Genomic DNA, 15,492 nt, shown 5'->3' with positions numbered 1-15,492 from the left:
AAGACGCTTCGTCGAATATGCGAATCCGAATTTTTTCTAAAGAATTTTTTATATACGGAGACTACGGTTTTAAATTATAAATTTCACTTTTCGACATCTCTGAGACTCACCGTGTTAACAACAATTATTATAATATTGTCCACCGACGCGTGTCACGTGATATTATTATTATTATTATTATTATATAGGTACGGTCGTACGAAGCTCCGTCGGAATGATATCGCGTACCCGGATCTGGCTGACAGCTTTTTTTTTCTTTATTAACCCTTTGGGTGATCGACGACAGCCGAGCAGGTTTCACTTTCGTATCGGGATACAACAATAATAATAATAATATCTGTATATAATACGATAATAACGCGATACCGGTTTGAAATTCGCCCGTGCGCGTATTAACAGAAACGGACGCTGACAGCGGAGAAACATAAACGAGACGCGGCGCGCACGTAATAAGCGTGTGGTATGAACATGTACGTATATTTTAATACACGTGTGGGAATATATTATTATGAGGCATAGGAAGACGGACCCCATTAAAATTTACGATTTTATAATGTACCTACGTTTCGATCATAACGCACGGCGGCCGAAAGTATAGAGTACCTATATAATATAGTGTGATTAATAATAATATTATATCCCGTACGGTTCGTGAGTAGGGGTGGTCTATAATAGTCAAGAAATCGTGGGCGAAAGTGCGCTTTTATAAACGACATTGCAGCGCGCGGACGAGCAGAGGAAAAGATCGTCATCATCATCATCATCATCATCATCGTCGTTATCATTATTACTATACGATTTGAGGCTGTCAGCTGAGTATAATAATAACATTATACGGCCGTGTTGTGTACGGTAAGTACGCGAAAGAAACATCGTCTCAGTGGCGGCGAACGTTTTCCGCGGCGCACTGTCCGTATAATCGACTACCGCACCAACCGGGGGGGTTGACGAATATCTCATAACATCAATACTTGTTGCTCACACACGACGGACGGACGGAAAATTATTGTAAATATCTATAATTTAAAAAAAAAACGACGCACTGCGGTTAGCGTAGGTATACGCGCTAATCCGATTCGCGAGACACAGTTTTCGGTTCCGACGATATTCAGATAATTTTTTTTTCTACCATTTTATTATTTTATCAACGTATAATTGCTAAATCCGGACGGTCGTGCCCGACTATATCACATTATATACGGTCGTCGGCTATATATACAGCAGTGACGAGCTCGCGCGATCAACTCCCATCATCGCCCGGTCAGTTGTCGTCGATTTCGTACGGTCGTACTGCGGCGTGAAAAATCGACGCGTTGGCTTTTATTTTTGAAATCGCGTTTTCAAACCACTACCGTTGCACCGGAAAAGTCGGCAAATTTGGTCTGACACCGTACACAATACATATTACACTGTTATTGTCATTACGAAATTGTAACATTACTAATTTACGATAGGTAATACCATAGATACGTATTATAATATATATAATATGTATACACGCCCCCGTGGTCGAGTACTATACAGTATACATACGTGTATTTACATATAACGAATCAATTTCCAGCGGTCCGCTGAACCCGGTAATGAGCGATGAGGTTATACGACGTATTATTACATTATATTATATACATAATAATAACATATTTTATACTATTTCGCGAAGCGTGTGACACGTATATCGTCCGAATCGACTCGTCTGCAACGACAGTACAGCTGAGATCGCACGGCGTTGCCCATGACAAATTAAATAATACTAGTAGATTTACTCTGTCTTTAACTACGTTTAATGAAAACTACATGTCATATTTTAAATAGTCAGTTGAGTGGTTTTGACAAAATTCAAAATTTTAGAAAATTCTTTCTTAATGCGTCTCTTAATCATAAAACGAAACTACTGTCCAAATTTCATACTCATAATTTCAGTGGTTCCGGTTAGGCAATAATAAATCAGATAGTCAATCAATCAGTCAGGTTATGCTATTTTATGTATATACTCGTAGGTAACGTCAGGTATTATAATAATTGTAAATCGTGTTGAATTATTCGATTCGATGTGATGTAAAATATGTACCTAGTCGAAGAGCATCGTATAATTACTGTAAGCTATTAGAAATTTATACCTAAAATGTATAGATACACGTACATGCATTGCATTGAGTGTGTAATTTGTACAACATTAACCCAGGACGTAGAGAAAATCTAAATAGCGGTTTGCGTAGGTATATTGTTAAGTTGTGTAAAGTGTGTATTTCTGGTATTCTACTTCACCCACTCGCTTATGACATAATTAATAATTAAATATAATTTTTTGCAAACTAGAATAAACATAATAATCAATAAGTCATTCAAACATGTAATTTAAAGCAATGTATAATGTATTTATATGCTGATGTAAAAAATAAACAATGTGAACATATTTTATTTATGAGGTGGACATTTTTAAACAAACGTGTTCAACAATACTCGCAGGTACCATTATAAATAAGTAATAACAATAATCAATATATTACATTAATAATTATGTATAATGATAACTAATAATACAATTACTCTTACGACATATCGCACTTAGGAGTCAAGAAAAGAAATATGATTATTTTATTCTCATAAATGTGTCCCTATAAAAAGAATATTAAAACTATTTATTTTCTGGATAGTAGGTATAAGTTACACATATTGTACTTTTTTTATTTCATCAAGAATGTATTTAAAACGTTTATTCCTTGGATATCATTTTTACAATTATTATGTTTTATTACTGTATTGTTTATTGAAAAACTATTTTTTTTTTATATGCATAACAACAATTATAAACACGGCACGAATAACTGGGTTTAGTAAGATGCGTATAACAACATTAAATTACAACACTGATATCTCAATTATTGTAGGTATACGTAGACCGCATCCCTTATTCTGTACGCAAACTCGTGTCCGGGACTAGATTAGAAATCATTTCGACCGGAATGAAAATAATAACCAGTTGTGGCCGGCAGCCCTTATATATATATACACGTATTCTATGTATCCTATGTATTATAAACATTCATTATAATACATAGGTAGGTACGCGCCGGGATCGACACGAAACATTATCATGGGTGGGACTTTCTCTGTATGTATATAGTCACTCTTGCTTTCGTTACGATCACGGTAGAAAGTTCTAAATGCGCTACCGACCCGACCCGACACACACACAAACGCTTGAATAAATAGTATATTTATAGCTACATAAGCTGCGACTGGGCGCGGAGTAGTCTCATAACACGTTTCGAACTTGACCTTATGACCGCAGAGGCGCTTGGCTTGTAATAGAGTTTATATTATATATAACATAACCTGTGTTGTATTGTTTGCACGATGGCCAATAAATCGACGTAAAAAAATATGCATAATATAATAAGTACCCGTGTGCGTGTATTAGTGTATTGGTGTGTATAGTTGTTGTGTGGTGACGCTATTGTTTCCGCTGCAGTTTGTTTTACGATATTATGCGGTGGTGTATACTGTGTATAAGGATAAGATTTTAGAACGGATCCAAAAGCAAATAAAAGTAAATATTTCGCAGCGCGTAGCCGACGAACCGTAGTCCGATCGAGTTAGCGTGAAAAACGCGCCGTATTGAGTGTAATACAATATATAATAATGTGGTTTATGTTTGCGTATAAATATATAATAATATACACAATATTCGATATTCCGTCGTGTGGTGTCGTTTTCAAAATATCGTCAAACGGTCGATGTTTTGATCAATTCATATATTATGTGTACCTGTAACTATGATATTATAAGTTTTAAACATTCTATACCTGCCTACATTATTTGAAAATATTATGTTTCATGTGGTTTATATCATTATTTTTATTATAAGAATCGTGTAATATATTTGTAAATGTTTTATTTTTTTTCTCTTTAAGTATTATGATATATGTTTATTTTTTATAGTGTGAACAGACAAACCGACGATAATAAAGATGTAAATCCATCCAACTGTCTAAACGGTTATCCGGGACGAGAAAAAAAAAACAAAAACCCGATACGTATAATGCACACATACGACGTAGTATTATAGATGCTTATAATATATACGATATAATACAGACATACCCATGTTTATATAGGTAACCGGGTATCAGTAAATTATGATGATGGATGATGTAATTACAATATATGTTCGAGGGAAAGGACGCTGACAATGATGACGGTCAAGAATCCGATGAAAGTAACAAATGGAATTTGATCGTCATTATATATTATGTTGATTTCGTTTTCTTGTTGTTATTATTATTAGTTGGATTGTGTTTCACGGCGTGTAAGCATACGGACAAACGTTGAGATTTCTCCGATCAACGCTTGTTTGGGTGATGTACCTATAGCCCGTAATAGGTATGTTAAGAAAAAAAAATTGTTAATGGTCACTCGGAACGATCAAGAGAAGACCGATATTCATTATATTTTACTACACACACCCACGTATAATAACCGACCACAGTACCACACACATGAAATTAGATGAAAGCTAGACAACATGTTATGCTTTGACCTTCTTTAACGGTTCTCTTGGTTTAGATCAATGCTCAATTATTATTATTACAATTTTTTTTTATCATGAATACGATTGTATTTATATCAATATTATGCTCAAGGTGAAAATTACCGCGATATTACAATAAATCTAATTATACAATATTGAGTATAATAAAATTATTGAACGATAATAAAAGATAAATAGTACTATAGATATCTACGTAGAAAATGTATGGTACCAATATTTTTTTAACTTATTAATTATTACTAATGTTGCATATTTATCTTAAAATAATTAAGAATTTAAAAAATTAGTAATTAACTGAAAAACAAAAAAAACATTTATATGAAATTTAATTTTAATATTAAAATTAGTTTATTATTACAGTAAATAAAATTTGATTTATGAAAACGTAAAATAATGTAGTTAATCGTTTAGAAAATATCATACAAGTAGGTACTATTATCAAGTCATGATGTAAAATCTAGTAAATATAGTAATAATTATAAACATTATATAAACAATTAGTTTTATGTTTATTGATGACTTATACTCCTGTTTATACCTTCATAAACATTCTTTTAAACTGTATAATTACCATGATGATCGTGTTTTATCTTTACAATTTTATAGAAAGTTTACTCATGTAAGAATAGTTGAATAATATAAAAATACTCAACAAATATTTAAAAAAAAATTATAGAAGTAAATAAATTTCAAACAAATAATAATTTTTAAATTAAAAAAATATATTTTTCTTTCAAAAACAATGTTACTAAAACAGTTACCTATATGTTATCGAAAGTAAAATTTTTTTAAACATAATAATATGATTATATTCAAATGTAGTTACAGTGGTAAAATTTAAATAACCACATACGGTATTGTTATGAAACACCTAATAAATTTAAGTCGTGAACAGATATCTTCTGTTGTGTTCAGCTTTTCCACGTGACCAGTGATGCTTGCATGTGTGTTGCAACAGCGCATAAAGGTATATATATATATATATTTGATGTGTAGTTACGTCGATTTTTTTTCTTGAAAAAATTTTATATCTCGTATAATAATAATAATAATAATATAATAGAATATTCTACTCGACAACAGGTGTGTATAAAGCAATCGGACAAGTGTTGTCCGTATAGTGTTGTCCACTCGACAATTATTTGCACAGGTTGCAATAATTATTACTATTATTAGGAGATACAGCTATTAGTGTGGTGCATTATACGTTTATAATAATATGTTATGTACAAAAACCCATTTACAGGCGTGGTCTGGCCAGGGTTGTGTCGTTATATAAAAGGGCGGGACCGGTCGTTCTTGTTAGACTTCTAACGAACGAATTTGCCGGTTCTTAATACGGCGTATACAATACATATATAATATATTTATGTGTTACATTATGTAGGTACCGTGTGATTGTATTTTAGACGTTCGTGCGAAAACAAAAAGGTGACTGCCCATAAGTGGGCACGTCGTCGTTTCGCGGGCTTGCCACCGAACAAAACTTTCCACTGTCAATCGAACTCGCCGACTGTTTATCGACAGAACTACACCGAGTACAATTGTACACGCCGAGAACCTAACACACCATAAAGGTACATATACCCAAACTACCCGTGTGGTACATAATATTATTGTATTTGGCATAACTGGCGAGTCAACGATGAAATCTCACTCTTTTGCTCGCACACCGAGAGTGATATCGGTACTCCGGCGCACACGACGTGTAAGATACCGGCAACGGCCTACACTTTCTTCGCGGCGCGAAACGTTCAACAGGTCTTGAAAACTGGTTGCATTCGATATTGTGGTCGGGTCGCCGACGCCCGAATAATTAACGCGCGTTTTGTGAAATCACTGGCTGCCATTATCGCGAGATGCACTTATACAATTATTCAAAACGATTATAAATGAATAAATAAATGGATTAAAGATTAAACGTCGAACTCAAAATGGGGTATCTACCTACCGGTCAGTATATTATGTTTATAATAATAGTATACGAACATAATGAACATAATAATACAGTATATTAAAATATATGTATATTTTATATGCTCTGCTCGGGCGTCGGAGATATTAGTTTGCGTTTAACAACTTTATGTAATCACTTTCAAACTTTGTCGTTTGCGCGCTAGCCACCGCACATTTAATACTCCAGTCTTATGTATATATATATATATATATATATATATATATATATCTACATAATAGTTATGACTTATTAAAATAGGACAATCCAGTTTATCGTTAACACACTCGACAAACCTTGAAACACCCGGACCCGGTATGATGCATTATAATAATATAATATATATATATATATTAAAATACGATGCGTGTTGCCCAATGGCTTATCAGTTCAGCTACGTGCAAGGATAACGTATGGTAAGTCATATAACATAATATACGTATATATATCAGCTCTGGACGCACTTAACCATTACCTCCGAGGTCGCTATAGTCCTGCTTTGTATATCTTCTAATATTATTATTATATTATGTTAAATACAGAAGCGATGTTCAAATTTATTTTCAAAACCGCCTACATAAATTGTATACCTAGGCACATAATAAGACGCGAGCACCAATTATGTCGTATAATGATATTGCTGTAACGCTTTCGATATTATGTTTTAGGTTTTGTCTTTTTTTCTCGCCAGTGACGACAACGATGTTTGAATTATCTATCGTAGGCGTAAAGCGCACGATAATATTGTTATTATTATAACACATAGGTGTGAGTTAAAAATATATTCGTCTGCTAAAACGTTTTTTAAAACAATACTTAATATCGTAACGGTCTTGTAAAACATGAAGTCATATCATAATAAAAAGATACAGAAAAATAACAGTTAACAACACAAATGGTACGTACTCAAGTGTATTATATATGCGTTATATGCATAATATGACGTAGGTGCGTATATTACGACGAGATGTCGCGGTGCCCGGCTGATGGATATCTTCAATGGGCGCGATTCAAAAAAATAAAACCGTCAAAACAGCGGCGTCGTGCTTGTATACCGCTGTACCATCCGAGGCTGTCACGTTTTTCGCCCACATCAGCAACGGAGATACAACGCGTAAGTTTTGCGACGAAAATAGAATAGCCTCAGCCGCGAGCAGTCGACTATATCGCTCGAAGCGTGTGAACCAGCTTTGACGAGGGCCACACACGTGTTTCTATATATTATATGCTATAACGTATGAGTATAAATTTATGCAAATCGGTCGTCCGACGAGCGACGCGGTATCAATGCACTTTTCATTCGAATTTCGTGCGCCACGTCCCACGCTGTTTATTTTTCTTCGATCGCAGGGCTTTGGTTTCTCAACAATATTATAATATGCCTAGTTCTATTCAGTAAGTATATTTACGCAGGTACATGAATGTTTTTTTTATAGTTTCTGACTACCTGTCCAATGTCCACGGTTTAATACTTATTCGGGGTATTAATGTGTAGGTAGGTATTGCAGTAGGTATTTTGAATGTCATATCAATAATATGGTAGCAGTAGTAGTATTAGTATAATTTCTTTTTTCTTTTTTTTTTTTGCACCGTTCGAAAAGTGAAATGAAAAGTGATCGGCAGTAAACACGCGCATCATCGTGTTATGGACATGTGAAAACCGAATACGTTCACACGATTTTGCAGCGCCACTGTTTTTCCGGAAAACTATTGAAATTTCGTCGAATTTTATGTCACAATATATTACTATTATTATTATTATTATATTGTTGTAATGATGATAATATTAATATATACATATAGTTCAACGACGCCGCCGTGGAGGTACACTTTCGTCTCGGTCCGGACAATATGTCTCCCGCGGCTCAGATGCTGACAAGAACTACATAATTGACATGCATAATAATATAATATATCATGTATACAACACGTTGTTTAAACGTGGTGTGTAAATTGTTTCTGCTACCTAGTCTCTTCTTACCGCGCATCGATTAACTACACCGTAAAATATACGATGTCGATACATATTATTATTATCATCACATTGTGTGCCTTGTACACCGTACAGTAGCTATAGTTATAGCTCGCCCACTTATACTGAAATCTGTTATATTCTATTACCTATATAATAAATTACGTACGCACAAAAATCGATCATTTTTTCAGCTCGACGTGGAAATGACGTGATTGTTAATTCCGGTATGCTCACACGGGCAATTGTGATACCTACAACCTATACGGCCATAAATAATGCATTGTACTATAGAAAAACCAGGTAAATCCAAAACTGTACGTCAGTTGTTGCGCGCACTGTGCTTACACGTACAGTTACGTACGATATAAGATATTTCCGATAGTTCATATTTTGTTCCGATTTGTCGGAATTCAATTGACCATCTTAAAACCAATAGTAAAAGTGCAGTGTGTGTTTATTTTTCGAGTTTTGGTTTGAGTATCATTTAGAAAATCGATTGTCAACAATAATCGTCGGCGTCACTCTTGCTATTAACCCATTGGACAGTTTTTTTTTTATGACAATGATATTTACTATACCCATGTTATCGTCTATATATTATTATTATTTATAGTTAGAATATACAATATATTATATTGAACAGATGGGAAAGACAAGTATTGAACGTCTTTTTTAAAATTTTATGAATATCAAATATTAGTCATGACATATCTATATATTTATATATACACCGTATGCGTGCCTATTTAGTGGAACCGTGACATGAAAATCATCGAGACGGAAAGGAAATAGTACGTTTATTGTAACTCTGCGTGTTATCGACGAACATCGAGAAGTGTGTATAGTGTGTATGTGCAGGGCGACGACGTTTTCGGTAAAAGTACTTTTCAATAATCAATTCTTCGTTAAACGGCGTCGTCGTGTGATTGGAACGCCCGCTGTTCGATGATAATATTTACAACAATAATACCTAATTATAATGCGTTTATTATGACATTATCGATTATATTAGTGTTCCACGATGGTATGCAAACGATAAGTATGGCGATCTCATCAAGGTTGTTTGGTATTTATTCGTGTACATAGAAAAACAAAAAAAAAAAGCGATCGCGGGGATTGTCATTCAGTCGTTCACTTTTACACAAACGAGGTTTTAAAAAATGAATATCTAATTTCGAGTGATAAATATTAAAATATAATATAGTGCACTGCAGCGTCTAACCGGTATGTAAGAGTATATCTATATTATAATGCCGTTTTCCTTTCACTCTCACGCTCATTGCATACAATAATAATAAATTATCATATGAGCTGGTACGAACTACAATTTATAATGTATATTTATATAATTATCGGGTGACGGTGTGGTATCGTCTGTTACAAATTGCGACTATGATTAGTTTTCGGTGACGAAAAACGCATACGTCTGTAATCCGTGGCGTATTTGAATAATATTGAGTGTCGCGATGGGAGGTGAATTCGGCGGGAAACCACACGAAATCCGGCGGACGTTCCGTGTTATAATAATATTATATGCGGTAGGTATACTACGCGTCATTTGTCAAATGGCGGCGATGACGATTGTTATTACTTATTATTGAAGTAGTTTGTGACGATTAACTCCGGATTTACTGCGATTACGATTTTATTCATCCCGGAACGATCTCAATCAGAGATACGCACTCTTTAAGAAAAAAAATTTACTCGAAAATGTAGGTCGTTCGCGTATACCTACCTTTTATAGGTATACTATGGAGGTTACGACATATTGTTAATTGTCAGACATTCGGCATTCGGCTATCGACAATAAGAATAGAAAATGTTATAACGTCCAAACCAAAAGAACATAATATAGCGTTATTATCCACTATGTACACTGCTGTCGTGTTTCGTATTTTTTGTTTAATTGTATTAAAGACACGACGACGACTACGACGACGGCATTGTGTAATGCAATTTTTGTTTTCTATTCGCAAACCAATAATTTTGTCGTCACGTAATATGCGAAGAACCGACCGTAATATACACGCAGGAATGGTAATTATGGTTCGACGTTCGCCGGTCGTAGACTTTGAAAAAACCGCATTGTCGGTTTGTCTCCACGAACGATTTCATCATATTATTATCGTATAGACAGTATTTATACTTTATATTATTTGCCGTCGAAATGCCGTCTTACACTGACGGTGATCGGTTTATTATATAGAAACTTGATAGTAAGAAAAAAAAAGGCCGTAATTTATTCATTTCTTGTTATTGTTATTTTTTTTAATATTTACATTTTTTCGTATACACGTTATTTATCCCGGCATATTCGAACACCGTGCACTGCACTGCTGCGGCGCCAACAACATTTTTAAAAATATATCTGACACCATTCCACACATTTTTCGAAAACGTTTAATTCTTAAATTTACATAGTAACATAATATGCCGTCCTATAAAGCACATGTATATATATAACATATTAACATGCACGCTACGAGACATCAACATAAAATATAATATATACTTGTGTCTGTATATATATATATTATAATAATAAGACTTGCACAAGCGGCGTTGAAGTTCTCGTGGGCAGTCCACCCTGCGGGCTACTGAACGCTATATACTACATGGCCATAAATGCCGCAATAAGATCATTATGCTCAAACGCGGTATCTATTATACGTTTATTTGTCATTATTAACGTTTATTCGATTCGTTTTATCGCGAAATCAACAGCTGACATATTATCATATATTATGATGACATGAGTCCTAAAAATTTGTGCACAGACAGGTGTGATACTATTTTAGAAGCGTATGCAAGTATATAATCAGTACCTGTGTATACACTTAATATATATATATATAAATATCAGGTCTATATATTATCGTACATATATTAAATATGTGTGTGAGTGTATTTTACGCATAGTATATGAACGTTCGACTTGCCGCCGCCAGAAAGAACGATAGCGCGAAAATCGAGTGTGGTCCGACTGGTTTTCGTATCTGTGTGTAAAATAATAATAATATATCTAGTAATGGCTGGTAGTCGTGTATAGTATTGCTCGGAGGCTTCCGGCTCCGGCCGGCCTGAGGAATTGTGTCAGACTCGCCGTCGCTGCCTCGTGGTAACCCACGACCATACACCGCCGTCATCCGGCGATTATTTTCCCCTTCTCACACCCGTCGTTGTGCCACATTGTCTTCTCGACAAAACCGCCAAATCTTCTTTCCCGGACAAATCTGTTCCTTCTTCTTCGTATTATTATTATCGTTATTATTTTACTGCGTCTCGTTTTTTTTTTTTTTTTTATTCGCCACGAATCGCATTGATCGAGAATCGTCATCGTCGCAACTCATCACCGAAATGCGCACCTCCAACGGAATTTTGAAAAACGACGTGCATGTATATGTACACTAAACCCATTATTTTATAATATTATTATTTGCGTGATTACAAACATATAAGTTTAAATATTTTTGAAATTTTAATAATTTATTTTCTTCGAAATTTTTTCTTTTTAACTGTAGTAAGTCTATATATATTATTATACATTTTTGGCAAGACTTTTAAGATTTATATAGGTTCACCGCTTGATCCGTATAATATATTATTATATTCTCTTTTTAGGTTACTTATTAGGTCGTTGGGTTTTTTTATTTTCTTTCGTCGTATGATCGTTTGTTGAGTATAGATACATTTAAATTTCAAACGACACGTGTGTTTGATCGGGGTGTTAGGAAGGGAGAGGACTAACGAGGTGTATGAGTTCTCACAAAACTGTCTAACGTCTCCGGCGGATTTCACCTGGAACCGCTATGGCTGGTCGCGCCAACAGGTTCAGTATCTTTTACATCGAGAATACAGTCACAAAAAAAAAAAAATACCAATTGGGTACATTGATCTGTTTTTATTCGTTTGATAAGTATTTTGGGACGTGAAATTTGACAATAAAATACCTACTATATCGATTACATACAATATAATATATTATACATTATATAAGTAGGATTTTATTAAATACGAACTTAAATTTCACTAATAAAATTATATATAATTATTACATTGAATTATAGAAATAAAATCAATAATTCAAACATTGTATTAAATGTATATAATAATATACAGTTTTATGTGACGAATGAAAAATATAATGAATTTGGTTTTCTAGAGTTGATTAGAGTTATTTCTACATATTAGTAAATCAGTATGAGGATCATTAAAATAGCCGTCGGGAATATAATATGCGCAACCACTTTCGCCGCCAACGGGGGATACAATTTTTAAACACGAAAATTCTATGATTGAAAGACGAATGCTATTATATATACGAATATAATATACATGCATACACATATCTCGATTCGTGTATAGACGTAATAAAACCATATTCATACATAGAAAGTATTTATGCGATAAAAAAAAAATGCAAAACAAAACACGCGAGAAGGAAGGCTGCTGCAATTACGTTATTACGCGAAGACTTCAACGCCCTGTCGCAAAATAACTCTTCCTGGATCAGCTCGTGTATATGCAGTTCACAATCTAATTTTGATTAATTAAGTTTGATCACTATTATTTGGATTATAATAATAATAATAATACAATGGACTTTTACTTTTCAGTACGTGACAAACACTGACGGCGCTTCAGAAAATTAGTTTTTTTTTAACATATATAACACACCCGCAACTGATTATGTGATAATCAATATACCGATTATGATACAAAGATATAATAAGTGTCATCTCTTCGACGATAACATATAATAAAATAGATGTGTTAGCAAACACCTATAGTCAGTATTGTGGTGAAAAAACAATAGTGGAAAACAGGCGATGGCTGTGGTTTCGTAATCAGCTACAATACTATTATACATAAAAAAAAGCATCCACGGTACAATTTCATATATTATTATGATCGGATAATATTATGCTAATGAAAAACCTAATATTATTATTTATACACGAATGAAAGTATGTTTTTCAATTTACATGTTTTTTTTATATTCCCATTGTATTTAATTTGTTTCAAATAGTATCCGACCTTCATCGTCTACTGTTTGCTATTGTTCGTCTCGTATGAGTATATATGTATATATCGTTCACCATAGCGCCCCGGCGGCGCTCCAATAGAATATACTGAACAATGATAATAATATATCATTTCAAAAGAAAGGGAAGACGAAATACGAGTAAATCGCGAGTTAAATATATATAAATTTGGACTTTTATAAACATTTGATCTGATCTACGGGATTACAGCAGAAATGTAATATATGCATACAACTATCACTTGATGGAAAAAAAAACGACTATGTGACTTATGGTGACTTTAACGCAAGCTTATAAATTTCACCACAAGGCCCATTGCGTATCAAAATAAAAAATAAAAAAGCATTATAAGATTATGATTGATATCATTTGATAATTTTGTCAAAAAAAAAAAAAAGTTTTTTTTTTTTTTTTAGAAGCGAGATAGAGTATGAAATACCATAGATTATAATATCTGTGCTTTAATAATGTTCTTATAACAAGATTTCAAACAAAACTTCTTAGCGTTTAAAACAATGATATAATAATGCAAACTTAAGTATTTAAATTGATTAATATTATCGTACATATTTCTGATATGGTATAAAATCAGAAAATGGGTAGATAGTGTAGTATTGTATGTAGGTATATTCAATATACAGTTAACGTCTCAAAGCTCAAAGCTAATAAAATAGTTCATATCTTCAGTAAGTTAGCAATATAATAAACTATTAAATAATTAAAAAAGTAAACATTTTCGTTCAAAATAATTAAACCATGCGAGGTATTGACATTAAATGTGTCGATTATAATAGTGTAGATTGCTGTACAAAATAGTTACCACTAATAATTATAAATATAAATCTAAAGTGAAAAAAATATATAATTTGTATTATTTCAACATTTTGGTAAATTGTATGTAACCAGTTGAAATACCAGATGAATATAGTTAAATAATTACTAAATTAAAATATTGATTCACTCACCTGCATTTAAAGCTAAACAGTCAAAAACAAATAAACTGGCCAGCAACAGGGCCAGAGTTCTGGCGGGCAAGAGCTTCTTACGCTTCGTAGCCATTATAACGAGTTTATCAATTCCGCAGTAAATCCAAAATCTAAACTGACACTACGACGATAGAGTAAACAACGAGCTCGTAATCCTGTGACACGCCGAACATTTCGTACAGAGTTCACAACATATTAAACTTACGCACGATAAGAAAAAAATAATAATAATAAAAAGGGATTTAAAATTATTTTATAAAAATTAAACAAAATACATACAACGAACAAAACGTACGGAAACGATATAAAATATAAAAATCTTAAGCAAACACTGACGGAATCAACCGGAAATGTTTAAAATTGTGTATACATGTGAATACGCGCGTGCGTTTATATGTGTATTAAATCGTAAAATTGTCGGCGAAAACCACTGTGGTTCACTCACGCGATTCGGACATGGTGCCGCGGTCTGTGCCAACGAACGAATGAGGTTAACCTCAATCCACTACCGCGCGCTGGCACAGCAGATCTTTCACCACGTTTCCTTCTTCTTCTTCTTCTTTTTCTTCTTCTAAACACAGCGCTATACTCGGAACTACCATTACTATTACTATTACTATTACTATTACTATTACTACTACTACTACTACTACTACAACTGTTTTATAGATATCTACCATTATGCTGTATAGTAGTCACTATACTACCGTCACCACCACTTCCCTCCCAGGAGAAGGGCACGAAATAACAATAATAATAATAATGTTCCGTCTATATTTCTAGTCGTCGTCGTCGCAGAAGTGTAAGTTGTAGTCTTATAAAGTCACCGTTTCCGTCATTAATTAAAAACTCACCGCCGCTGACGGTATTTGCTCGTTGACCTCTGCTACGATACGTCGACCAAATGACCCGTAACCGAGCACACACACACACACATGCAATCAGTCTACACACACACACAGACACATTTGCGAGCA

The 15,492-nt window shown here is 33.7% G+C and overlaps 1 protein-coding gene across 2 annotated transcripts in view; it reads right to left on the bottom strand.

The window, feature by feature from the left end:
• Positions 1-15,019, bottom strand: part of LOC114127163 (mucin-17) — a 77,220-nt gene extending 62,201 nt beyond the window's left edge. For both annotated transcript variants that reach the window (XR_007605314.1, XM_050204598.1), the window contains exon 1: positions 14,495-15,019. Coding sequence is in view for 1 of the 2 variants with exons in the window: in XM_050204598.1 (XP_050060555.1) it covers positions 14,495-14,588 (94 nt within the window). In the remaining variant the exon portion in view is untranslated. The remainder of the gene's footprint in view (positions 1-14,494) is intronic.
• Between the last annotated feature and the right edge of the window lie 473 nt (positions 15,020-15,492).

This window comes from Aphis gossypii, chromosome 1, assembly GCF_020184175.1.
Source record: "Aphis gossypii isolate Hap1 chromosome 1, ASM2018417v2, whole genome shotgun sequence".
Classification (NCBI taxonomy): domain Eukaryota; kingdom Metazoa; phylum Arthropoda; class Insecta; order Hemiptera; family Aphididae; genus Aphis; species Aphis gossypii.
This window is presented reverse-complemented; position numbering and strand designations above follow the sequence as displayed.